This window comes from Stenella coeruleoalba (assembly GCF_951394435.1).
Source record: "Stenella coeruleoalba genome assembly, chromosome: 6".
In the NCBI taxonomy this organism is placed as follows: domain Eukaryota; kingdom Metazoa; phylum Chordata; class Mammalia; order Artiodactyla; family Delphinidae; genus Stenella; species Stenella coeruleoalba.
The window spans coordinates 94,018,684-94,043,175 of NC_137151.1; the positions used below are offsets into that span (position 1 = coordinate 94,018,684).

Here is a 24,492-nt window from a genome sequence, read left to right on the forward strand (position 1 = left end):
CTGTCTGGATGATCTGTTAAGTGAGGTGTTAAAGTCCCCCACCTTTATTGTGTTACTGTTGATTTCCCCTTTTTATAGCTGTTAGCATTTGCCTTATGTATTGAGGTGCTCCTATCTTGGGTGCATATATATTTATAATTGTTATATCTTCTTCCTGGATTGATCCCTTGATCACTATGTAGTTTCCTTCTTTGTGTCTTGTAACATTCTTTATTTTAAAGTCTATTTTATCTGTTATGAGTATTGCTACCCCAGCTTTTTGATTTCCATTTGCATGGAATATCTTTTTCTATCACTTCACTTTCTGTATGTGTCCCTAAGTCTGAAGTGGGTCTCTAGTAGACAGCATATATACAGGTCTTGTTTTTGTATCCATTCAGCGAGCCTGTGTCTTTTGGTTGGAACATTTAATCCATTCACATTTAAGGTAATTATGAATATGTACGTCCCTATTACCGTTTTCTTAATTGTTTTGAGTTTGTTTTTGTAGGTCTTTTTCTTCTCGTGTTTCCCGCGTAGAGAAGTTCCTTTGGTATTTGTTGTAGAGCTGGTTTTGTTGTACTAAATTCTCTTACATTTTGCTTGTCTGTAAATCTTTTGATTTTTCCATCAATTCTGAATGAGATCCTTGCTGGGTAGAGTAATCTTGGCTGTAGCTTTTTCCCTTTCATCACTTTAAATATATTCGGCCCTTCCCTGTTGCCTGTGGAGTTTCTGCTGAAAAATCAGCTCATAACCTTACAGGGATTCCCTTGTATGTTATTTGTTGCTCTTCCCTTGCTGCTTTTAATATTTTTTCTTTTTTTTAAAATATTTTTTATTTATTTATTTATTTTTATTTTTGGCTGTGTTGGCTCTTAGTTGTGGCACACAGGATCTTCATTGAGGCATGCAGAATCTTTCACTGCAGCGTGCAGATTCTCGTTGTGGTGTGCGGGCTTCTGTGTAGTTGTGGTGTGTGGGTTTTCTCTCTCTAGCTGTAGTGCACAGGCTCCAGGGTGCATGGGCTCTGTAGTTGTGGCATGCAGGTTCCAGAGCACACGGGCTCTGTAATTTGTGGCACACGGGCTCTAGCTGAGGCATGTGAGCTCAGTAGTTGTGGCACATGGGCTTAGTTGCCTTGCGGCATGTGGGATCTTAGTTCCATGACCAAGGATCGAACCCACGTCCCCTGCATTGTAAGGCAGATTCTTTACCACTGGACCACAAGGGAAGTTGCTAATATTTTTTCTTTGTATTTAATTTTTGATAGTTTGATTAATATGTGTCTTGGTGTGTTTCTCTTTGGGTTTATCTTGTATGGGACTCTCTGTGCTTCCTGGGCTCGATTGACTATTTCCTTTCCCATATTAGGGAAGTTTTCAACTATAATCTCTTCAAATGTTTTCTCAGGCCCTTTCTCTTTCTCTTCTTCTTCTGGGACCCCTATAATTCGAATGTTGGCGCGTTTAATGTTGTCCCAGTGGTCTCTGAGACTGTCCTCAATTCTTTTCATTCTTTTTTGTTTATTCTGCTCTGCAGCAGTTATTTCCACCATTCTATCTTCCAGCTCACTTCTCCATTCTTCTGCCTCAGTTATTCTATTGATTCCTTCTAGAGTATTTTTAATTTCAGTTATTGTGTTGTTCATCGCTGTTTGTTTGCTCTTTAGTTCTTCTAGGTCCTTGTTAAACATTTCTTGTATTCTCTCCATTCTATTGCCAAGATTTTGGATCATCTTTACTATCATTACTCTGAATTCTTTTTCAGGTAGACTTCCTATTTCCTCTTCATTTGTTTGGTCTTGTGGGTTTTTACCTTGCTCCTTCATCTGCAGCATATTTCTCTGTGTTCTCATTTTGTTTAACTTACTGTGTTTGGGGTCTCCTTTCTGCAGGCTGCAGGGTCATAGTTCCTCTTACTTCTGGCATCTGCCCCCAGTGGGTGGGGTTGGTCCAGTGCCTTGTGTAGGCTTCCTGGTGGGGGGACTGGTGCCTGCATTCTGGTGGGTGGAGCTGGATCTTGTTCCTCTGGTGGGCAGGGCCGCCTCCAGTGGTGTGTTTTGGGGTGTCTGTGAGCGTAGTATGACTTTAGTCAGCCTGTCTGACTAAAGGCTGGGGTTTAGACTAATGGGTGGGGTTGCATTCCTGTCTTGCTAGTTGTTTGTTGTGAGGCATCCAGCACTGGAGCTTGCTGGCCCTTGGGTGGAGCTGGGTCTTACTGTTGAGATGGAGACCTCTGGGAGAACTCTCGCTGATTAATATTCCCTGGGGCCAGGAGTTCTCTGGTGGTCCAACATCCTGGACTCAGCTCTCCCACCTCAGAGGCTCAGGCCCAACACCTGGCTGGAGCATCAAGACCCTGCAAGCCACATGGTGTGGAAGAAAAGAAAAAAAAAAAAAGAACAGACAAACAAAACCGCAAGTTGAATGGTAAAAGCAAAACAAAAAACCAATCAAAAGCAGAAAGCAATCTAAAAAAAGGCAAAGAAAGCATAAAACACACAAAAGAGATAAAAAAAACATAAAAACATAAGAAAGGTGAAAACAAAAGGAAAAAATACAAAACAACAAAAAAGTAAAAATTGAAAAATATAAAATATAGTTAAAAAGAAGATAAAAACAAAGGAAAAAAGAAAAACAAGGAAAAAGCATGATATAATGACAAAGTAAAGTAGAAAGAGGAAAAAAAAATAGAGTAAAAAATATATTACAAATAAAAGTATAAAAAGAAAAGAAAAAGTACATAAAAATTAAAAGAATAATAAAAAACAATAGAACAAAGTGAAAAAAATAATAGTAATGTTAATATTTTCCTGTGGCCTCACCTGTCAGTGTCCTTGCTCCCACAGTGAAGTGCAGCCAATCCCTGCCTGCCTGGGAAGTCCTCCAGTACTTCTAGGTGGGTCTCTGGACCTGCTGTGGGCTATGTAGGGCCAGCTCAGACTCTGACCTGGCCCAACTCTGGTGTGTACTTGCCCCCAAAGTCCACAGTTGCCCCCAAAGTCCACAGTTGCCCCCAAAGTCCACAGCCTCAATTGCAGGAGCACTCATTGTCTATTCAGATATTCCACAGATGCAGGGTTTACCAAGCTGATTGCAGGGATTTAACCCTCTGCTCCTGTGGCTGCACAGAGAGATTTCCCTTTCTCTTCTTTGGTCCCACTGCCCCTGGAGTTCAACTTTGGTTTTGGTGCCGTCTGTGCATGTGGGCCACCCTCAGGCATCTGTTCCCCACCCAGGCAAGAGGGGGCAAAAGCAGCGGCTGATTAGGGCTCACTTGCTCACTCAGGCTGGGGAGAGGGAGGGCTACAGCAGTCACAATCGTGACCACTTCTCCATCTTTTTTTTTCATTTTGTTTTATTTATTTATTTATTTATTGGCATATAGTTGTTTTACAATGTTGTGTTAGCTTCTACTGTACAATGAAGTGGAGTTCCCTGTGCTATCTAGCAGGTTCTCATTAGTTTTCTATTTTCTACATATTAGTGTATATATGTCAATCCCAATCTCCCAATTCATCCCACCCCCACTTTCCCTGCTTGGTGTCCATACGTTTGCTCTCTACGTCTAAGTCTCTATTTCTGCCTTGCAAACTGGTTCATCTGTACCATTTTTGTAGATTCCACATATATGCGTTAATATACAATATTTATTTTTCTCTTTCTGACTTACTTCACTCTGTATGCAGATGACATTTGCATGTTAATGGACCTGTTCTCCTAATAGCACTGGCTACTTTTCACCTTCTCTGCACATTGGAAGATATAAAAGGCATTGTCAAAAGACAAAGACCCTGCAGCCCCAGGCCAGCATGTTTGAAATAGGGGCAGAGTTAGTTAGTGATAAGATTTTCCCTTATTCTGTGAACTGCAAGGATATTATGTTCAAGGTGGTCTGTGAATTTTCTTTTTTTTTCTTTATTTTATTTTTTTAACAAATCCTGACTTTATTTTTTAAAAAATTATTCTATTTATTTTTAAATTAAAAAAATTTTTGGCTGCATTGGGTCTTCTTTTCTGTGCATGGGCTTTCTCTAGTTGCAGCAAGTGGGGGCTACTCTTCGTTGTGGTGTGTGGGCTTCTCACTGTGGTGGCTTCTCTTGTTGCAGAGCATGGGCTCTAGGCATGCGGGCTTCAGTAGTTGTGGCACACAGGCTTAGTTGCTCCACGGCATGTGGGATCTTCTCAGACCAAGACTCGAACCCATGTCCCTTGCATTGGCAGGAGGATCCTTAACCACTTAGCCACCAGGGAAGTCCTGTGAATTTTCATTTTAAAAGGGACTTTATGTTGTCCTGGGTGCTACATCTTTCCTCACCAAAGCACCTTCCCTGCCTGTGTCATTCCAGATATGTCACAATTGTTCTTAAGTGAGGGCTCCGTTGAAATGCTGGCCATGTCGGACTCTCCAGGAGAAAAGGACAGTGAGTCACAGGTACGGGGAAATTCCCATTCCTTTTCTCCTTTGTGCTGCAGATTCTAGTTATTGTGTTCCTGAGGTTTTTTTTAGCTTCCAGATAAACTAATAAGGGACAGAAACTTATTGAAAATGTTGAGAACTGTAGAAAAAAATTCACAAAAGCACAAGTTTAAAATGTGACTTTTAAACTTTGAATTTTGAAAAGGTTTCCCATGTGTTAAATTTCTACTTTAAAAGCGAAGATGTTGGAATAGTTGGAGGGTAGAGGGGTGGGGAGCCTCCAACCTGATCCTTTCAGCAGCTGCATCAGCCTAAATGGGAGAGGGCTTTGGGAGAAGAGTCAGCAGGATTAGAAAAAGCAAAGTCTTCTTTTAGCTCGGCATTTCAAAACAGTTTCTCCTTTGCGATTAGGGGTAAGCAGCACATGCTAACGACCTGGTTGTCTCTATGATCTCATCCCAATGAGCTGGCCCAAGAATTGCCTTTCTAGATATCACTTCTGTTTCTGTAACTTTCAGCAATTTACCACATTGTGGCTCAGCAGCCCATTCACTCTTCCTTGTGGTGGGAAACAGAGGAAACCCTGTATGCCTAACGTCTAGTGGGAGACTTGAAATTAAGCTTAGGAGAGACCGTTTGTTAGTGGATTCCTGAGCAAGTTACCAGACCTCTCTCAGTCTGAACATCAAGGATTAACTGAAGTCATGTGGCGCTTTGTAAACAGTAAAAGCACTCTGCATGCTTTTATCCCCACCCGTCAGCTAATGACACTGAGTGCAAGAGAGATTCGTTAACTTGTCCAAAGTCTTCAGGTTATTAAGTAGTAGAGCCAGGAATTTGGCCCCCTAGTCTGGAGCCCTTTTCTCCACCTTGAGGAACTGCATGGATTTTCCAATCAATGCTAAATATCTCAGCACTGAAACAACCCCAGGGAAGTCAGGAGGTCACAGGGTCACCTCTGATTGATACTGTCAAGTAGTAGAGTCTGGATACTGTAACCTGTAGCACAGCCAAGACCTGCCTGCCTAGCACATCTGTCTCCTCGAGTCACTTTGGTCCTGAGATCCAGATTAAGTCATCAGCTTGAAAAATCCTGGGACCATGCTATGCTGTGTGATGGGCAGGCCCTCACCTGTTAGCCCAGAAGCATGGATGAGTTGAGCAGAGAGCTGAGGGAATCACAAGGTCTCAAAGGGGCAGCCCAGAGACAGCACCAAGACAGTCATTCATCCAGGAACTCCTGATTGAGCTCTCACAAATTAATAATAATCCTAGTCCCTGGCACAGATGTTCACTGCCTTGAGCAGAAATGAGAATAAATAATACCAGTACAATGTGGTGACAACACTATTAATATAAGTGCAAATGCTCAGGACGCCCAAGTATCGGGACACTGACTTTCCACACTAACTGTGGGGAAGAAGTCTGCGATCCTTGTCGGGGGATGAGTGGAAACTAGTTCCTTAGGGGAGCAGTGCCAAGTTGGGGTGGGGCTATGGAAAGTGCACTTGCATCCCAGTTTGGCTTAGGTGACGCCTAACCTCTTACTAGGGAGTTGTTTGTTCACGTCTCAAGTGTTTGATCCACAGAGTCAGCTCCTGGGCTGGATTTTTGTTTTCCAGACATCGAACACAGTTTACCGAATGAAAAGCAAACCTCGGGGATACTGTTTGATCTTTAACAATTATGATTTTAGCATAGCAAGGAAGGATGTGCCCAAACTTCACAGCATGAAGGATAGGAATGGAACAAACTTGGATGCAGGTACAGTAGAACCCAAAAGAGAAATGAAATATTTCTGATATCTATGTTTTTGTCAAAAGGGGAGAACAAAAGCTGTATCAACAGGGCCACGTGTTTCAAAAAGATGGTTATAACCGTATTTCCCTGTGGAGGTGAACAACATTCTTACATACTTGTTAGTTTTCTGCTTTTGTTTTTTTTTAATTAATTTTAAAAATCAAAGCAATGTATATATAAAGATAAAATATCAAATCTTACTAAAAAGCTTATAAAAAGCAACAATAAACTTTGTTTTTAATTCCACTAGATGAATAGAGCCTCTATAGAGTGTATTAGGTGTTGGGTGGAAAACATTGCTTTGGTATCAAGACCATTTACGGAAGTTGTGTTTATAAAAGTTGGGCTGTGAGTACAGCAGAAATTGAGTCCTTAACAGAAATAGCATTTTCAAATGTTAAACTAAACAGAAAGTCTTTGGCTCAGCCTTTTTCGGCTAAGATTGAGAGCTTACAAGTTAAATGAAAAATAATTTGCATCATGTGAACATAGAAATGGCTACAACTAAAAGCAATAAAAGAAAGAATTCAACCCAACCATTGTGATATTAAGAATTTTTACTTGATCAAAGAATTTTTGAAAATGGTGTTTATGAGTCATAACATCAGGTAATTACTTATTTTTTAAATAAAGTAGTTTAGAAAATAAGATAGGTTGATTTTAATCATCAGGACTCTGTGAATGGTTTCTGTTAACATTTGTTTATTCAAGCAAATCTATTCTAAGGTTCTAAAAAGCCACAGAACTTAAGTTCACTGACTACATCACTCATCATCGTATATCTTGGTATTGAAGAAAAGGTTTCAGGCTTTCGATTTTCATTTACTTAATATTTACCATGAAAACATTTTTTATTAAAATGGCCTTGATTGTATTTCTGATCAAGGGTATAAAGTAGCAATATGTAGGATGAATAAGTTTAGCAATCTACTGTACAGCATGATGGCAATAGTTGATAATGCTGTATTGAACATGAGAAGTATGCAAAGAGACTATATTCCAGGTGTTCTCATCACACACACACACACACACACACACACACACACACACACACACATACAAACAAAAGGTAACTGAGTGAGGAGATAAATTATTAGCTTAACTGTAGTAATCATTTCACTATTCATATCATTATGTTGTACACCTTAAATATATGCTATTTTTATCTAAAATAATCAGACAGGCAGCCTGAAAAATGTTGAAAGACTTTGACTAGATCAATTAGAGCATTTGGGGGAAACTAATGTTAAGCATGTAGAAAACAAAGCAGTGAAAAAATAATGCTGTTGCTAATTCCAGGAAAGACAAAAAGCTTAATAAGAAAGGAAGCATAATTAAAGAATATTATGTTTACATAGTATTAGTAATACATATATTTCTATTGCTTCAACTAAACCTTGTAAATGTATAAGAGCACCAAGCACTCATCACCCACAATAGGAACTCAATACAAAAGTCTAAAATTTATAAACGAATAAATAGAAATGAGCCCAAATTCATTACAAAATGGAGGCTAATACCAAAAAAAAAAAAAAATAGCTAAAAGTTGAAAGTGGCTTCCTTCATAGAAATGGCTGGACAGAACATGACTGGGTAAAAGGAAGGAGTAGAGGGGGGTAGCTTTTTTGTAAAGCTTTTTTTGTAGCTTTTTAGTTCTACTTGACTTTTAAAACATTCATATCTCGTATTTTGATGAACAATTTTGAGAGGGTTCAGGATAAAATAAGTATGGATCTTTTATTAAAAATTTGTTTTTGCTTTTTTTCTGATTATGTAAGTATTAGTTACTTTTTAGATTGGTTAGGTAGTAAGCCTAAATAATAGCTTGTAGACTAGTTGAGAAAAGACAACAGGCCAACAATAGCAGTCTCCCCTTTCTCTTTTGCCTCAGGGCTGGGAAATATTTTCAGCTAGTGGCAGTAAACATTAGAAGTCTATGGAATCCAGCCACTAATATAGAGGGTCTTGTTTTTAAGATCTGGTTCAGATTCTTATCTGATCAATGTTCTCTCTAGTCCTGGGTTGTGGTCTGGGAATTCTTGCGGTGTAATATGACTTTTCTTATTTCACTTTTCAGAGGCTTTGAGAAAGACCTTTAGTGAGCTTCATTTTGAGATAGTGCATTACAAAGACTACACTGCGAAGAAAATCTGTGAGGTTCTGAAATCCTACCAAAGCATGGACCACAATAACAAGGACTGCTTCATCTGCTGCATCCTCTCCCATGGAGACAAAGGCATCATCTATGGCTCCGATGGGCAGGAAGCCCCCATCTATGAGCTGACCTCTTACTTCACTGGTTCAAAGTGCCCTTCCCTTCTTGGCAAACCCAAAATCTTTTTTATTCAGGCTTGTCAAGGGTATAACTACCAGAGAGGTATAGCTGTTGAAACTGACTCAGAACAGAAGGAAACCTATTTAGAAATGGATTCATCGCTTCAGAAGAGATATATCCCAGATGAGGCTGACTTTCTGCTGGGGATGGCCACCGTGGACAACTGTGTTTCCTACCGAAGCCCCATGGAGGGGACCTGGTATATCCAGTCACTTTGCCAGAGCCTGAGAGAAAGATGTCCTAGGTAATTTTTGCTTATTCAACACTTCATTCATCTTTAAATGTCTAGCTGTGGATCATATAACTGTAATTCTCAGGTCAGTTGCAGAGTGGGAAAGAGGGCAAGTTTACTGATGGAAAAAACTGAAATACTTACTGAGGAGTTTCTTTTATTTAGCACCTCAAAGGACAATCAGCATATCGTAGAGTGGGAAAGATGGCAAAGTCATATAGTTTATCTCTGTCTTTAGGCAGAAATATGACTGAACCCACTCAACTAGTTTGGAATTTCCATGTTTACCTCCAACCCTGTCAAAAGTTCTATAATAGCTGACCAACCTCGGACCCTCTTGTGGGAGATAAGTGCTAAAGATCAGAAACTTTTTCTATTCCCACAAATTTGCTTTGAAGCCCACAAAATGTGGGAAAATAACTTTCCCTCATTTATTATCTTATGTTTCCTTTATTTAAATGATGGTTTTGTACGGCACAGTTCACCAAATGCACACACAACCAGCAGATAAATAGCAAGGAATCCTCTGTAGGTTGCTTCTAGTTCTGTGTCTCATTATGTTTTAAGTGTATGAAGAGCAAGAATTTCCCATGGCAGATGAAGGACTGAACCATAACACCCACACTACATTTTCATTTTGTAACTTAGACCACGAATCCTGCGAGGTTCCAAGGGGTTAGCTACAGAAGTGAATAAACAGGTTGCCCAACTAAACTGATAAGAGAAGCTGGTGAGAAAGCAGTGGGGTGGCTGCAGGAGACTTTCAATTTCCACTTGCCTAAAGTTTGATGCGGCCACAGATAAATCCACAGAAGCAATGCCAATTTGAGGCAGAGGATGTTGGGGGGGGGGCGTTGAGGCGATTGGGGGTAAGTGACACATACATGGAGCAGAGTGAAGTGCAAATAGGTCAGGAGGCAAAGAAACCAAATCTGATGTTGACAGTGAAGTTTGTGATGGTCATAAGATATTAAGCTCTGAGACAACTTCTTTACCTAGAAAGCTGTGGTAGGTCTTGGTTTAACATCTTGTTATTTCAAATGCCTGTTGTTTTGAGGGACATAACTGTCACTAATCACAGCAGATGATAGGGTTTACCAGTTGATTTTTTCCCCCCATAGATGGTCACAAGGTTATGTTATGTTTTTCAGGGGTGAAGATATTCTCACCATCCTTACCAACGTGAACTTTGAAGTAAGCAATAAGGATGACAAGAAAAATATGGGCAAACAGATGCCACAACCTACTTTCACACTGAGGAAAAAACTCTTCTTTCCCCTTAATTGATGCTATTGTTTAGTTGCATAACTAAACAGTAATTAAAATGCTGCTATTTTATTCTTTCTTTTTTTTTCTTGATAGCTGGAAGTCAAGAGAATGGGAATCAGGACAATATAATTTTCATGCAAATTCAATCTAAATCTCTGGCTTTGCAATAGCTAGACAGTCATAGCTGTAGGCATGATTTTAATTGTATCTTTAATTTGATGAGAAGGTTTAAAAATGAACTTGTAGTAGATACAAAAAGTATAGTAAGTTTAAAAGAAATGTCAAAGATCACTGAGGGGGATATTTGTGATCTGATCTGGCTAAAAAAAACCCTCATGTGTTGAGGTTGAGGGTATAATGCTGCCACATCCAGCCTGATTGCTGGTGGTGAGTGTGACAAACTATCCCAGAAACATGTGAGCTTCTTCTCCTGCGCCATGAGCTGACTTTGCTTTTCAGTGGTGAAAGACACCACTGTTTAGACTTAGATTTCAAAAACCTAAGCATGATTTTCCTTGTTTTTATTACTCATAAGTACAGTATTCAGCTCACTTTTAAGAGGAATGATGTTAATTGGATATTGGGCTTCCCTGGTGGCGCAGTGGTTGAGAGTCCGCCTGCCAATGCAAGGGACACGGGTTCGAACCCTGGTCTGGGAAGATCCCAAATGCCGCGGAGCAACTAGGCCCGTGAGCCACAACTACTGAGCCTGCGCGTCTGGAGCTTGTGCTCCACAACAAGAGAGGCTGCAACCATGAGAGGCCCGCGCACCGCAATGAAGAATGGCCCCTGCTTGCTGCAACTAGAGAAAGCCCTTGCACAGAAACGAAGACCCAACACAGCCAAAAATAAAGAAAGAAAGAAAGAAGAAAGAAAGAAAGAAAGAAAGAAGCTTTCATTAAAAAAAAATTAATAAACAGAAACCTCTGTTAAATAGAGTAGGGAAACCAGAAGTTTATTTTGGATCTGTTGCTTATTATTTTGTCCATTCCCTCTGCTGAAGCAATCACCATGTTTTTTTGATACCCTTACCTTAAAATACAGCTCTTGGCTCATGTGACTTTTCTAGCAATAAAATTTATTATTCTTTATTCAATAAAATTTATTCAATAAAATGTATACTTAGCCCTGGGGCAGAGCTAGGCTTAAGTGTATTTGGGGGACAGGGGAACCTGCCAGCAGAGCCCCAGTACTAAACAGGGGGAAGGACGGGTGTAGGTCTTACACAAAGTTCTTCTTCAGCATCGTGGTGCTAGGGGTGGATAGGGGGGCAACCCCCGGGCTCACAAGATAAGTCTGGACTGAGCTACACTATGAGCAGCTAAATTCCGGTCTTCCAAAACTGCTCGTAGCATCTTAGCATAGACTCTGGCAACATGGGATGAGCGTAGTACGAGTAGCTGGGAGTCCGGGTGATGACGTGGGCTATGCTACACCAAGATTCCAGGTAAAGACTCAGACAGGAGCAGCTCCACACCCCATTCCCCAGCCTTGACTCCAGGGTCTTCATGCTACCTCCTGGGAGTCCAGGGTGGGAAGGGCTTTAAGGATGACCTTTCCCAGGGAGTATCTGCATTTATATGAGTGATTTGTGAATATCAACTAAATCTGATCTGAATTGTGTTGGGCTAGGATGTGGAATAGGTTTATAGAGCCCCCAATTCTACCTCAACTAGTCCTCTAGGTCAGGGAGCAGTTTCCAGAGATTTCTCTCTCTTTTTTCCATTTATGAAGAAGCTCAGTGGAGGTAGGAAAGTGTCCTATAGGGCACTATGTATGATCCAGGCTCTGTGCTAAGTGTTGGAAATATTTAAAAAATACACAGCAATATATGACTGTATCAAATCAACATGTTGTACACCTTATATCAATTAAAATATATCTCAATTGAAAAATATATCAAACATGGCTTCCTCTAGGGGGGACGTGGGAGTATGGACTGTGTTGCCCCTCCCCCAACAAGTGAATATTTGAAACTAATTCAAGAGCTTTTTTTCTGGAACTTCGGGGTCACCTGTACCCAGAAAACAAGTCTGCAATCCTACAGATGTCCACAAGCTCGTTCCAGCACATGATTGCCAAACTTGCAATCAGTGAGTTCTGGAGGGTACGGTTGAGACCCTCAGGTGGCTAAACTACATAAAAGACTCTATCCTTGTTGCACTTTCTTGAAGACTCCAGGCACCTTTCCATTCAGGAGTCCAGCCATGCAGCTCCCCCATCATCCTTCGTGACTTCAAGGCTGCCTTCCTCAAGTTGAGACCAAACTTAATGCTAGTTTCTTGGTGCATCTGTCATCAAAAAGTCTAAACTTCCTGTACTCACTTTGCTGTAACAGGATCTTTTCCCACTCCTTCTCCCATTCTGCCTTCTTCTCTGACCACTTCTCCATTCCATCATAAATGCTGTCCTGTGGAGGTACAAAGGTACCATGAAGAAAAGCATCCTGAAAGGCTGCATCCTGGCCTGAGGCTCAGCCCTGAGCCCTTTGCAGCTTCCCTCACCTGGGACCCTTGCTGGGGGCCCCATATGGTGACTGGTGGGAGTCAATTCCAGCCCAGTCACCCAAGAGCCTGCAGAACCCTAAAGATCAAAGAGAACTCTGCATGGCGTTTGCCCTGTTGGAACTGGGCTTCCTTTGAAGACAGGCAGTTGAGCATGTTGCAGATGCTCGTGTCAGCTCCCTCTGAACCATGAATCACTCATCAATAGCACAGGGGGAAACAAGGGAAATGCCAAGTTGTTGTTTTTTTTTATCAACTGTCATTGTTTGCCTGGGACTGAGTTGTTTCCTGGGACTCCAGACTGTCAGTGCTAAAACCCGGAAAGTCCCTGGCAAACCAGGACCAGTTGGTCACCATAGGATGGGGGGCTTGCTGGCCCAGCCCTTCCCCTGTCCACTTCCCCCCTCCCACTCTCTCATCCCCCTAGGATGAAATCCTGCCCTAATTCTGGTTTCCTGGGGCTCCATCAAATTAGCTGGCTAAGTGGATGGGCTGTGTTCTGAGGTACCCCCTACCCTGCTTGCTAGAGTCAGTGCAGAGCGACACAGTCCTTTTGGGTGGCAATTTGGCCAAATGCATCAAAGACCTTCCAAGTGTTTATCCTTTTTGACCCAGTACTTTACTAAGATCAAAGATGTTACAAAGTACAAATATTAACAGTGGTTGTCTTGGGGTGGTGATAGTTCATTCTTTTTGTTGTTGCTGCTGTTGTTGCTGTTGTTTTAATTAATTTGTTTTATTCTTGGCTGCGTTGGGTCTTCGTTGCTGTGCGCGGGCTTTCTCTAGTTGCGGTGAGGGCGGGGTACTCTTCGTTGCGGTGCGCGGGCTTCTCGTTGTGGTGGCTTCTCTTGTTGTGGAGCACAGGCTCTAGGCATGTGGGCTTCAGTAATTGTGGCACACGGGCTCAGTAGTTGTGGCTCGCGGGCTCTAGGGCGCCGGCTCAGTAGTTGTGGCACATGGGCTTAGTTGCTCCGCAGCATTTGGGATCTTCCCGGACCAGAGATCGAACCCGTCTCCCCTGCACTGACAGGCAGATTCTTAACCACTGCTCCACCAGGGAAGTCCCTGTTGTTGGTTTTTGAATTCCCATTTTTTAAAAAACAATGAGCAGGTATTACTTTTGTAATGACGAATGTATTTTTCAACGGGCTCCTTTAGGGTCTGGGTGACTGACATGTCCTGCATGGCTGCCATCACAGTCCGCAGGTTCCCTCTTCTCCTTGAGGGCCACTTAGGTTCAAGGAGGCTGGGAATTTCAGGAAATGATTTTCTGGGCAAGAGCTCTAGATTCATTTCAACGTCATCAACCAGGAATGAGCCTTGCTTCTCTTTCTCTCATAATCCACCAAGGAGCTCTGAATCTCACCTGATATATATGAAACATATTCTTCAGATACTTATATTCCTTTCCCATATCCTCTGGACAAAAGGAAAACAACAGGGTCATCATTATTCCTCTGAAATACATGTTTTCAAATTCAAATGAGAGCTCTCCTGCACACCGTCCGTACCTCAAACTCATCTTGTCGGTGGTGAAACCATGGTGTTGCCTTAGCGATCACCCTGGAAGTTTATTAGAAATTTAGATGGCCCAACCCCACTCGAAGCCTGCTGAGTTTCAGAGGCAAGGCTCAGTATCTGTCAAGAATATGCTTCTCAGGTGATTCTGATGCACCCCAAGTATGAGGACTAATCCCTGGGGGCAAACCTACAACTGAAGGAAAAACAGAAGCAAAACCTTCTCTCTTTTTAAAATAACATTCCTAGTGTACCTTGGTTTTGAAAACAATACATGTTCTCTTTAGAGAACTGGAAAACCAGCAAGGTACAAATATCATCTTTTAAAAATGTAAGCTAAAGGAAAATAAGGAGATTATAGAAATTCTTCTCCCTGTGGCGATTAGTCTATAAACTCAGAATTCTGAAGGGTACACACTTTGTCCTTCCCAAAGGCAGCATAAATAATGGGATAAATGGCCCACACAACCCTTACAGGTTTTAAGGCCACACAAATCACAGTGTGCCTGTTAGAATTTAATGAAACACCATCATTTTACAGGTGAGGAAACTTGTTGAATTGGAACAGTATTACGTTTGTAGACCTTTTAAATATACTTTAAACAGTGCTTTCACATTCTTATCACTCTGATAAAGGCAGGTATTCTTGTCCTTGATTCCTAGATGGGGAAACTAAGACTTAAGGAGATGAAGGGACTTGCTCAGACCCCAAAACTTGGCCACAGACCCTTCAAACTTCTGGGGGTAGGGAGGACATTGCTTGACATGGTTTCCCTTTTTTCAGTTTCATTCTCAACCACTTGCTCTTCCTGGGCTTGAGAAGGAAACCTCGAAAGCCTAGGCAGAGTCCACCCGTGGCCGTGGGTGTTCCTCTGCCCTAGATCTGCAGGGTCAGCCGCTACCCCTTCATCAGGGTCATTCTCCCAGGTCCCAACCGTACCTAGTTTATCCTGGGCAGCCAACTTCTCTGCCTTCAAGGCTGCTTTGTAGTTTTTCTCCAGCTCACTGAGCTGTGCTACGTGAGTCTCCTCGAGCTCCCCGTAGGACCCCAGGAGAAGGCCACAGTCATCCGTGAAAAGTTCACCTGATCCCACCTCCCCTCCCTCACGCAGGCAGCTGGTGGGCAGGCTGCGGGGCCCTCACTTCCTGACACATTCTCCTGACATCCATCCAGAAAAGGGTGAGGAGATCCCTGTTTTCACCATCCACTATTTTGCATGGAGACATCAGGGGGCCATGGATGCCCCCCAACAGCACAGTCTTTGCTTACAATCCTTTTGGGAAACTGTGGGCTGATTAACACGCAGGATAATTTTAGAGCCCAAGGTCTCTCCAGCCTCCATTCCAGGAGGCAGATGTCGGCAGTGTTCAAGAGGAGTGTTAAAATAAAAGGCCATATGGGACTTCCCTGGTGGTCCCGTGGTAAAGAATCTGCCTTCCAATGCAGGGGACGCAGGCTCAATCCCTGGTCGGGGAACTAAGATCCCACATGCCGCGGAGCAACTAAGCCCTCGTGGCTCAACTAGAGAGCCCGCGTGCTGCAAACTACAGAGCCCACGTGCTCAAGAGCCCACGTGCCACAACTAGAGAGAAGCCCATGTGCCACAAGGAAGAGCCCGCATGCCTCAGTGAAGATCCCGTGCGCCACAACTGAGAACCGACGCAGCCAAAAATAAAAATAATAAGTAAATAAAATAAATAAATATTAAAAAAAAAATAAAAGGCTGTATGAGCTGTTGAGCCAAGAAAAGACACGGAGGAACCTTAAATGCATATCGGTAAGTGCAAGAAGTCACTGTGAAAGGGCTACAGGCTGTATGATTTCAACTATGTGACATTTTGGAAAATGCACAGCTACGGAGGCAGTCAAAAGATCAGTGGTTGCCAGGGGTTAGTGGGGAGAGAGGGATGAATAGGCAGAGCTCAGAGGACTTTTAGGGCAATGAAATTATTCTGTATGATACTATAATGGCGGATACGTGTCACTAAATATTTGTCAAAACCCATAGCGTGTACAGCATCAAGAGTGAATCCTAATGTAAACTGTGGACATTGGGGGATAACAGTGTGTGTCAGTGTAGGCTTCATTGATTGTAACAAACGTCGCATATTGGTGTGGGATGTCAGTGATGACACAAGGTTGTGCAGGTATGGGGCCCGGGGGTATGTGGGAATTCTCTCTACTTTATGCTCTTTTTTCCTGTGAACTTAAAACTGCTTTAAAAAATAAAGTCCAGGGGCTTCCCTGGTGGTGCAGTGGTTGAGAGTCTGCCTGCCGATGCAGGGGACACGGGTTCGTGCCCCTGTCTGGGAAGATCCCACATGCCGCAGAGCGGCTGGGCCCGTGAGCCGTGGCCTCTGAGCCTGCGCGTCTGGAGCCTGTGCTCTGCAACGGGAGAGGCCACAACAGTGAGAGGCCCGCGTACTGCAAAAATAAAAAATAGTAAAAAAAAAAAAAAAAAGTCTATTAGTAAATAAGTCAATTAATTAAAAAAATTTTTAAAAAGCAAGTTTGTGACACTTAGGAAGACTTCTCTCCAGCAGGACAACTGGGGCTGCTCTGGTGCCCAGCAGGAGGTGTGGAAGGGGACTCTTGCTTTTCTCACTCTCACAGAAAACACACCTCCTTTTTCTTCCCCTTGGTTTGTCTCTACAGCTCTGGCTCCTGCCCTTCCCATACCTTCTTCCCATTTTGCCCAGACCTTGACCTAGTAGCCAGGGACAGTAGAGGTGAGAGGAAGAAGAGGAGAGGCGTGGGGAGAGACCAGGCTGGGAACAACAGTAGTTTACCATGAAAACCTCCTGGAGAACCAAAAAACGGCTCTTCTCGGCAATCAACTTAAAGGGAGATTATAATTGAAATGAAATTTGGATGAGAAATTACAAAGCCAGGAGTAACCTTCTCCGGGCTGTATTTTAGTGACCTCAGATCAAACCATTCTGCTCTCCAAAGACATGTCTCTTATCTCCCCTACCCCTCGCCACCCAGTTCCATTTGGCCTTGTCTGAAATCCCAGTGAACTGAAATCCTGCAAGGATGCAGGAGCCTTAGGACCTTCAGAACACAAGAGCTTGTGCCAGAAAGTGTACCTCCTCTTGCTTTCAAAGTTCTTCTGCATCTCAGCACAGCGGAGATCCATTTCATTGGCGAGCTAGAAACGAGGCTGGCATTTACAAGACAGGATTGAGGACCCCACTCCCACTCCAACCTGCAACTTCTGAGAAGCCTTCCCATTCACGGGGTATGCCCCTCTCCCCAAGCCTCTCCCGTTGTGTTCGGCAGTGCCAGAAAGCACATCGTTACTGAGGGAACGGGACAATTCTTGCCTCGCTCTGCATTGTCTGGTATGTAATCAGTTCACAAAGGGTGCATGGAAACCATCCCTTTCACTATTTTGTGGGCAGGTCTGCCCTCTTTGGCTGGACTGTAATCTCTTTGTAAGATCATGGCCTTCGGATTTTTGGATACGTAATTCAATTGAGCAATCGTTGATTGTGCAAAGGGCTTGACCTGGAGGAGCCAAAGAGGCCTGAGACTCAGACCCTGCTTTGATGAACTTAAAACCAGTGTTAATAAGCCCTCATTGGCAGGATGGCTCTGTTTCCGGAGGCAGGAAGTGCTCAGTTCCAGGTGAACCTCCCTTCTAACACGCACATCGGGTCCTCTGGCCAGTGCCTCAGGAGGAATAGACACTGCCAGCCGAGACAAGGGCTCGGGGCCAGCACACCCCCCCTTCTGCACAGTCACACAACAATGTAGGGTGTTCACAGCTGGGAGAATTTTAAGAATCCCAATCTGAGGTCCCTCGATGGAAATAATCTCTAAATATGTCTTCAGCAGGGCCGATGCTTCAGTGACTGAAAGTGTGCCTTTTGCCCATTAACCCACCACAGATGAGGTGAGTGATCTCATGCAAATTATTTAACTTCCTGAGCCTCAATTTTGTAGGAAGGTGACCATGAACTTGGCAGGGTTTTCAGGAAGGTATAGGAATGAATCCTCAGAAGGGAAGGTCTCAGCCTGAGTCCTATGCTGGGTCACTACAGGATTCAGACACATCTGGTGTGTATCAGAGGGCGAGGGGCTGGCCTGCTGGGAAGTCACCCTTCACATGTGGGTTCGGTAACGGCAAGTGAGGCGGGGCCGGGGGGGGGTGCTGGTGGCAGGAGGGGATAGGCAGATGGGGAGGAGAGGGGAGGAGTTGGGAGGAGATCTAAGGATGGGTCTGATGTATCATTGCAGTCCAGGCCACCAGACACCTCTGCTTAGGGCAGAGAAGAAAAGTCTGTGATAAAATGAATGGTGAATTTTAAAGGGAGTGTTCCCAGAATCCCCAGGGAACACGAAGAGTGCAAACGGAAATGAGCAGGTTCTGGAGAGTGGCCTATGGCAGCTTCACCAGCAACAGGAAGTGGTACTGGAGGCTTCTGGGCAGCTTTTGAGCAAAACTGAAGTCCTGGTCACGCTGGTGCGGTTACTAAGAGCCTCAGCAAGGTCTGAAATTTAACTCACCGCACAGGCCACAGCCAGCCCTGCTGGAAATGGCTGGCACCCCCTAGTGTGGAAAGGATAGTGGCGTTGAACATGCCAGAGGCTCCCCGAGAACTCCCGGAAATTGAGTTAGGCCTAGAGGATGGACTTGAGTTCTTGCGATTATGGGTGAGGATGGAGTCAGGGCTGTTGCCTGGACAGCCTGGCTCCCAGGAGGAAGGTGCTTGGCCTTGCCTGGAACATAGCAGGTGATCTGAAACTACTGGCCTTTCCCCTTCCCAAAGAGATGTCGGTTAACTCAAGGGCCACTCACCAGTTTTTGGGCAGAACGATGGGCTCTGTTCATTTGCTCTATTATCGCTGTCAGCTCTGAGATCTGTTCTTCGAGGTCAGTAATGATAGCAGTCCTGCGGGACAAGTAATCCGTGATCCACGCAGCTTCCATGCCGTCCCAGTCAGGGCCCTCCCTGGGCATGGCTGGCTCTGGCCTGGTGAGAGCCAGGCCACGTTCTGCACCTGCTCCATCACCATGGGGGGTGGGGGGTAGGGGCAGAGGGTGGTTCGGAAGAAGGAATTTGGCAGTAGGGTGGCTGCGCCTCACACGGAGCCCATTTGGGTAATCTGGCCAGAAGTGAGCAGGGGTGGTCTTGTGATCCACTGACTAGAAGGGAAAGAGGAGGATGCCAGAAATCTATTAGGATTTGACCTTGACTCGGTAAAGATACTTGAAATGGAGGAGGGAGAAATTCACAGGATTAGGAAATTAGGTGGAGGAATAGGATTGAGGCAGACAGTGACTCATAGACAAGGAATGGGCCGGAAACAGGACAAAGGGGATTTAAGAGTGTGGATTTCAGAGTAGATTTACGGAGTTTTGTGTTTCTGAGTCTGGGGACTCCATGAAATCTGTGAGGTTACTCAGCTCTGTTCGGCTGAGCTGGAGTGAACAGGGTGGCAGGCAGTGCAGCAGAGATGAGGTCCTTGATTCCTGAGGGTGAGGAAAGAAGAGAGAGGATGTAGGAGGAGATGGGGAAGGAGGAGATATGAATGAGAGGTTTAGCAGGTAGCGCGAAGAGGATGTGGGGACTGACTTTACATGGTCCCGGAGGATAGAGAGTGGGTGGGCCTTGAATGACAGAGGGGGTGTCAGCATGCCCAGCCGGGATGGAATCAGACCAGAACCTTCCACGCTGCACCTCTCAGAGGCGTAAACTGAGTGGTATCTTTCGACTTAATGGAAAAGAGATGCAGGCTCTGGCCTCCCAGAAACCCTGACCTTACTCTCAGCTCTCACCGTTCAAGTTCAGACTATTTTCTGAACATTGCATCTACTCATTACCTCCAGAAACAGCTAGTCCCCTTTAGTGTGAGGGACACCCACCCAGTCATTCTCCAGATCAGCTGCCTGACTCGTTTGTATGCCTGACTCAAACGGGCTCAGAGCAGAGAGGTGGGTGCGGAGAGGAGCCGGCGCCATGCTGAGGAGTGAAGGGATGCCGTGGACTGGGCGTCAGGTAAGGGGTTCGTCCTCGAGGCCAGGCCGGGGTGGGGCTGAGGAACTGGATGCGGGTCCAGGGACATTGCCTGGAAGTCCTGACTTTGTCCATGTTCTCTGATTCTGAATGCTTTTTCCTAGCAGACATCTCGTCTCCCAAGGTGACGCAAATCTGCTCCCTATTCCGAACGAAGCGGTAGCCAGGTGACACGTTTATTATTTCCTGGGCCTCAAGGTGGAAGATAAGGTATAGTGCAAGCCTGGAGTGCTGAGATTGCTCCAGTCTTCTGCTAGTGCCCTACTCACATCTTAAACACAGACGTGTGAGGTGGGATGCCCGGGCCCAAGTTCCACCCATGCCCTCCCCCAGCTTAACCTCTCTCCTCACCCGCAAGCGCAAGACCCGGCTGGCTCCTGAGCGCCTCCATAGGCCTCTCAAATTCAGCATGTGCACAAGCCAGCCGCTGGCCCCTGCCACCGCTCTGCTTCCCAGCCCACATCCTCCTCTGCGTTCTCCTTAATGGCCAGAGGCCAGGAGGCGGCCAGGCATTGTGGAAACCGCTCAGGTTTTGGAATTAGATGGGCCCGAGTTTAAATCCTGGCTCTGCCACCAACCATAGTTATTCAACATCTCCGTGCTTCAGTTTCCTTATCAGAAAATGAGGATAGGGCTTCCCTGGTGGCGCAGTGGTTGAGAGTCCGCCTGCCGATGCAGGGGACACGGGTTGGTGCCCCGGTCCGGGAAGATCCCACACGCCACGGAGCCGCTGGGCCCGTGAGCCATGGCCACTGAGCCTGCGCGTCCTGAGCCTGTGCTCCGCAACGGGAGAGGCCGCAGCAGTGAGAGGCCCGCGTACCACAAAAAACAAAAGAAAACCCCCAAAACAACACCAGCTTGTTATAGTTCTGGAGGGCAGAGTCTGAAATGGGTCTCTCTGGGCTAAAATCAAGGTGTTGGCAGAGTTGTATTCCTCCCGGAGGCTCTAGAGGAGAATCTATTTCCTTGCCTTTTCCAGCTCCTAGAAGCTGCCCCTGTTCCTAGTGGCCTTGTCCTCTATCTTCAAAGCCAACAACGGCATCACTCCAACCTCTGCTTCTATCGTCATGTCTCCTTCTCTGACACTCTGACTTCCTCTTTCATGTGTAAGGACCTTTACATTTGCATTAGGCCCACCTGGATAATCCACGTTGACCTGTCCATCTCAAGGTCAGCTGATGAGCAACATAATTCCATCTGCAAACTTAATTTTCCCTTGGCAAGTAACAGAACAAAGTGGTGGTTTCCAGGGATTAGGACATGCACTTCTTTGTGGGCGGGGGGTGGTGGTGGTGTCATTATTCTGCTTACTACATTCATCATCTCTGCTGCTTCTCTGAGCTCGTTTCCCAACACTGTTTCCTCACTTCCTCCACTCCCCCCACATGGGCCTCTTTGCTTTCCAGGAAAAGATCAGATGTGCCAAGCAAGTTCCCACCCAGGGCATTTGTACCCACTGTTCCCTTGGCCAAGAGTGCTTGCCTGAGGTGTCAAAGTGGCTCCTGCTGGCTTTTTACACAGGGATTGCCCTGACTTCTTGGTATAAAATAGCAATCCCACCCTCCTCCCTATGCCTGTGTTATTTTTCCTCGTAGCACTTGTAGATCTTGGATGGATTAACATGTTTATGGTCATCTCCCCGCCCCTCCCCACTAGAATGTGAGTCCCTGAGAGTGGAGACTTTGCCGTGTTCACTGCTGTCCCCCTGCACCTGACTCAATGTATAGCAAATAATAGGTGCTCAATAAAAATTTTCCAAATAAATAGAACACAAAGATTCATGCAAAGGCCTAAAGCTAAGTTACACATCTAAGCTTATTTATAATTAAAAACTTATGGATTAAAAACTTTAATTGATGAGTAGAAACAGAGCTGCAATCTACAGAAAACCTTAGACACGGTAATCAGGAGAAGGGTGAGTAGCACCATAAATCCACGGGAGGCTCTTTGCCAAGGACGTGTATTGGGCATCGTGCCCTTTGAGGTCAGGGAATGGCTTTCTGGGGCACTCCCACTGAGAGCTCCTTTGAAGTGACCTTGAAAGCTGTGGGATCAGAGGACCACAGAACCCACTTGTAGGAGCTGAGGTCTGGGAGGAATCCCATCGGGTTCTCGCATTTCTCTGACATACCTGGCAGCAATTAGCTCAAGTCAGGAAGGGCTGTGAAGGCCAAGAATGGAGATTATTTTATTCACATACCTTGAACAGCTCTGTCCCATGAACATGAAAATACTTACTTTGGGGCAATAACAGATTTTGTTATCAGTTGGGCATAATTTTGTTTTTTTGAAGCCGGAGGAGGAGGAGTTAGCCTGAAAGTGAAAAGGGAAATAACGAGAAAGAGAAAATTGGAAATTCAGAAACCAGGTTTAGCACTCCCCAGTAAGGGAGATCCCCACAGTGAAAACAAATTGGAATATATGGTCTGACAACAGGAATCTTTAAAAACAGGACGATCTTGGAGAACCTCAGGCTGAAGGCCTTGGCACTTGTTCACTGACCAGGGGTTCCCGGGCCAGCAGCACAGCTCATCCCCTGGTTCTAGAAGCTCTTTGTCCCCCATGGAGCGGCAGCTGCCATGGGCCCTTTCCCTGCTGCGCTAATTCTGAGACTTCCTCATTGAAAATGACACTCAGCCCCGGCATCACTGGCTAGAGCGCTGTGCAGCCTGCAGGCTGTGGAAAGCTGGGCTTTCTGGCCCTCTTGGGATTTTGCTGCCAAGTTGACTGTTTCAGAAATCTTGTGAGAGAAAGCTGGCTGTAATGGAGCCCAAGCCCCCAGGCTCCACTCCATCCCGGGTAGTCCTTACTTGGATTTCACTGGGGAGGTCTTTCTTGGTGGCCGAGGGGTCTCGGTTAGTTTCCGTGGTCCCAAGTTCCAGGGATCCCAGCAGGGGCAGTAGACGAGAGGTCAGGGGCCGCCTTGGCTGCTAGGTCAGGAGGCCCTTGCTGAAATGGGAAAACGGCAGCAGAGTCACAGTGTTCAGAGTCAGAGCAACAATACTTAGAGACAAATTGGGAAGAACCCAGGGAAGGCCCAAAGCACAGATGACAGATTCTGGAAGTTGTCGATGTGGTACAGAGTCTTGACTATAGAATAACACCTCACCCCTTGCCACCTAGGAGACTTGACTTGAAAGCAGTTTCGCATTTGATGTAGTTGAGTGCTTACTATGAGTCAGATCCACAATAAGTGATCAGTTATTGTTATGCCAACTTTACAGATGAAGATAGTGAGGCTCAGAGAGGTCACGGAGGTAGCAAGTTGGAAAGCTGGAAACAAACACAAGTCTATCTGACTCCTAAGCACTTGCTCTTCCATCAGGTCACATTAGCTGTCTCTAAAGCGAAGAGGAATCCCTACAGCAAGTCCTTCATAGACCTTTCTGGAAAATCAGGTCTGTTAGTCAAATTATAGTGCAAGCAGATCTTTCAGTCTCTCTTTCCTGGTCACCTGCCTGAATTACACAATCAAAACTCTTCTTTCTTGACTCCATAAAAACAAAACCAATAACAAAAACCCCTGTTACGAAGGTTTGCGTGAAAGACAACTGTCAGATAAACATGGAGCCTTGATCACACTTGTTTATCTTCTTTCTGTAATACTGTAAAGTTATTACAGTATTATTGACTGTATTCCATAGGCTGTACATTACATCCCTATGACATTTATTTTATAACTGGAAATTTGTACCTTATGATCCTCTTCATCTATTTTGCTCAACTCCTTTTTTTTTTTTCTTGTGGTATGTGGGCCTCTCACTGTTGTGGCCTCTCCCGTTGCGGAGCACAGGCTCCGGATGCGCAGGCTCAACGGCCATGGCTCACAGGCCAAGCCGCTCCGCGGCATGTGGGATCTCCCGAACCGGGACATGAACCCGTGTCCCCTGCATCGGCAGGCGGACTCTCAACCACTGTGCCACCAGGGAGGCCCTATTTTGCTCAACTCTTTACCCCTCTCCCCTCTGGCAACCAGTTTGTTCTCTGTATCTATGAGTCTGTTTCTGTTTTGTTTTGTTTGTTCATTTGTTCTGTTGTTTATTTTTTATGTTTTAAAGTCATTATTAAAGTTTTTATTGAAAATAACTCACGTTCATACAGGTAAGGCCAATATAGTGTGTTATCAGAATAGAATAAATCAGAGTTGCTTGGCTGGTTAAGGAGTCACATGGAAAGACTGGCAGGAAACTGAGTTTAAAAACAATGTAGATAACTAAAATATTTTAAAATGTTATATTAGAATTAGAAATGTTATACTAAAAATATACTAGAATATACTAGAATTTTTGCAAAAGTGAAAAAGGGTGTTTTGTTTTTTAGATTCCACATGGAAGTGAAATCATTCAGTGTTTGTCTTTCTCGGACTTATTTCACTTGGCATAATAGCCTCTAGGTCCATTCATGTTGTT

The 24,492-nt window shown here is 44.7% G+C and overlaps 2 protein-coding genes across 5 annotated transcripts in view; one reads left to right on the forward strand and one right to left on the reverse strand.

Annotated features, from left to right (window-relative positions):
• The window catches only part of CASP8 (caspase 8), a 29,150-nt gene extending 17,111 nt beyond the window's left edge, over positions 1–12,039 (forward strand). For all 4 annotated transcript variants that reach the window (XM_079923744.1, XM_079923745.1, XM_079923746.1 and 1 more), the window contains 4 exons: positions 4,331–4,416; positions 6,024–6,165; positions 8,279–8,780; positions 9,920–12,039. In XM_079923744.1, coding sequence (XP_079779870.1) covers positions 4,331–4,416; positions 6,024–6,165; positions 8,279–8,780; positions 9,920–10,055 — 866 coding nt within the window. In that variant the 3' untranslated portion in view covers positions 10,056–12,039. The remainder of the gene's footprint in view (positions 1–4,330; positions 4,417–6,023; positions 6,166–8,278; positions 8,781–9,919) is intronic.
• Positions 12,040–12,283: 244 nt separating this feature from the next.
• Positions 12,284–22,991, reverse strand: FLACC1 (flagellum associated containing coiled-coil domains 1; the record flags this gene model as incomplete). Its single annotated transcript, XM_079924360.1, has 9 exons — positions 12,284–12,447; positions 13,908–13,960; positions 15,000–15,097; positions 17,150–17,211; positions 18,865–18,958; positions 20,136–20,275; positions 22,157–22,214; positions 22,322–22,396; positions 22,894–22,991. Coding segments are annotated over 9 exons (837 nt in total), but the record flags the coding sequence as incomplete, so codon positions are not given.
• Positions 22,992–24,492: the final 1,501 nt, after the last annotated feature.